The sequence below is a fragment of the Urocitellus parryii genome, chromosome X (genome assembly GCF_045843805.1).
Source record: "Urocitellus parryii isolate mUroPar1 chromosome X, mUroPar1.hap1, whole genome shotgun sequence".
Lineage (NCBI taxonomy): Eukaryota > Metazoa > Chordata > Mammalia > Rodentia > Sciuridae > Urocitellus > Urocitellus parryii.
In genome coordinates, this window is record NC_135547.1 from 60648698 (window position 1) to 60651281 (window position 2584).

The window sequence follows — 2584 nt, forward strand, 5'->3', positions numbered from 1 at the left end:
AAAGGCAAATTCCAACCACGGGGAGAAGGGGCCACTTTTGACCTCTGAAATTAGCAAAGACAAAATTGAGTGACAGGGCCTGGTGTGGTGGGGGTGGGAGGTTGAAAGACCAGTTCACTTCTGCAGCACTGTTGGTGGGAGGGGGAGGTGGGAGCCAGAGTTGGAGGATGACATAATCCTCACGTGATCAGAAGCTGACATGAACCCAAGTCCTTATATTCCCGGGCTTCTTTCTCCTCTGGGTACCAGCTCCTTACTGCCTGCAGACTTGCGTGTTTGTGGCCCAGTGAAGAAAGAGGTAAATTCCTTACATCCCAGCAGATTGGTGGGAAGCAACTGCTGGGACCCCTGGGGCGGTAGTAGCTGAATCTATTGACATTAATATGCCTGGGCTTGCCTTTCCCAAATCCTTGCAAATGGATAGGAGATAACTGCATATTTTGAAGTGGGAACCGGGGGATAGGTGAAGTCTCTTGAGAGACACGCAGAGATTTAGTGATAGTTTAGTGGGGGAGGAGGGGAACTCAGTTTATCTTATCCTGGAAAGCTTTCTCTATCTTTCTCCCTTTCTCCAATGGAGAAAATGGTAGGCCTAGAGTGTGGGTGGAGAGAGATTGCAATTCTGGTTTGGGGACAAGAGAAATTTAGAGGAAATTTGAAAACAGTTTGCCTCACTCACGGCTGGCCTGCGGTGGAGGGGCGGGGCGGGGGATGGGCGATGGTGAGCCTTGGGCCTGAGAGTGAGGGGCGGAGGTAGCACAGAATTCCTGGAGGGAGGGATGGGGACTGGAAGGGAACCAGAGGATAGAAAATTTGGAACGAGGATGGTGATGAGAATTCTGAATCAAGCTAGCGTGTCTCTTGTCTCTGGGACTGGTTGATCGCAGATAATTCCCTCTTCCCCGCCCTCCTTCCTTTTGTTTGCAGATCCAAAAGTCTGTGTTCACAGACACCTCCAGGCAAGAAAAAGAGCAGCAAACTACCCCGCATCTGCGGCACAGGTCAGTGTGAGGAAGTCACTTAGACTGACGTTTCTGTGGGTAGAAATTGGAAATGGCAAAAGCTGGGTAAAATGTGCTCTTCACAGCCCACCTCCAGGTCTGCTCCCTTTCTCCCGCCCACGGGAGAGGCCATTAGCTTTTTCTGCTGGCGAAATGGTGGGTTCCGGGAAGGGAGGGGAAAGAGGAGGAGATGAGAGAGGGGAGAGAGCGGAGACATTTACAACTTATGGAAACTGGACCTGTGGGGCGGTTGTGGAAGATTAGGCTAGTGTCTTGGCCCAAAGGGAAACTGATCATCCTGATGCAAAAGTAACGAAACAATCGTCTCTGCATTTTTCTCTCTGTATTTAAGCTGGAAACAACATCATGCAAAAACCCTGCAAAGAAAATGAAGGAAAGCCCCAGGGCAGCGTGCCAAAGAGGGAGGAGGAACGTCCCTACGGAGAATTTGAACGCCAGCAAACGGAAGGGAATTTTAGACAGAGGCTGCTTCAGTCTCTCGAAGAATTTAAAGAGGACATAGACTATAGGCATTTTAAGGATGAAGAAATGACAAGAGAGGGAGATGAGATGGAAAGGTGCTTGGAGGAGATAAGGGGTCTGAGAAAAAAATTTAGGGCTCTGCACTCTAACCACAGGCATTCTCGGGACCGTCCATATCCCATTTAAAGCACTTACTCCTGAAATCATTTACTTTCTGTTATTAATTTTGCCAATGGTTTCTTGTATCTGCATTTTCTTGCTTAACATTTGCTTTTATTTTACTCCAATCCCTCAGATGTTGATTTATTTACATGATTCTTATCAACATCTCATCTTTTGACCCCATCACACTCTTTAATAAGGGGGCTCACTCATTTAAATGGGAAGATGCTCATCATATATTGTAAACACACTACAGAGCAATATATATGTATGTATATATATACCTTATATGTACATTTATATATGACAAAATGCAAAGCAAAATGTCTGAATTATTATACACCAAAGGTAAACAGTGAATCTGTGTGATTTGTATTTTCTTTTTTTCTTATCTACATTTTCTCAATTTCTAAAAAAATGAGTGTGTGTGTGTGTGTGTGTGTGTGTATTACTTGTGCTATACACAAAAAAAAGAAAATAACTTTTGGAGGGCAGTGAAACACTAAAAAAATTCTTAACAGAAGTATTTAATAAATTTACCTTTTTTTTTTTTTTTTTTTTTGGTGCTGGGGATAGAACCCAGGGCCTTGCACATGGGAGGTAAGCACTCTACCAACTGAGCTACATCCCCAGCCTATTTAATAAATTTAAATTTCAAATTAACTCTGGATTTCTCAGCCAGAGGAACATAACTGGCAATCATTACAGATGCAGTTGCTTAAGACTCAGTCTTTTCATGGGGAAAATATTTGCCTCACAGGGGGGCTGTGGGGAAGCAATGATCCAGTAACTCTGAGCTGTGCTTGATGATACCTTGTTTCACCTATGCATACAGAACCCCAATTATTTGAGGAAGGGTGGCCTGACTAAACCTATGCTCAGAAACAAGTCCAGTAGGCAAATGCAGGGGCTTCATGTTATTCCTCAGTGACTGAGCC

The 2584-nt window shown here is 44.7% G+C and overlaps 1 protein-coding gene across 1 annotated transcript; it reads left to right on the forward strand.

Moving 5' to 3' along the window:
• The first annotated feature begins 229 nt into the window (after positions 1 to 229).
• Positions 230 to 2006, forward strand: Tceal7 (transcription elongation factor A like 7). Its single transcript, XM_026380812.2, has 3 exons — positions 230 to 298; positions 928 to 1001; positions 1354 to 2006. The coding sequence occupies exon 3, from the start codon at positions 1368 to 1370 to the stop codon at positions 1668 to 1670; it is 303 nt and encodes a 100-aa protein (XP_026236597.1). The 5' UTR covers positions 230 to 298; positions 928 to 1001; positions 1354 to 1367; the 3' UTR covers positions 1671 to 2006.
• Positions 2007 to 2584: the final 578 nt, after the last annotated feature.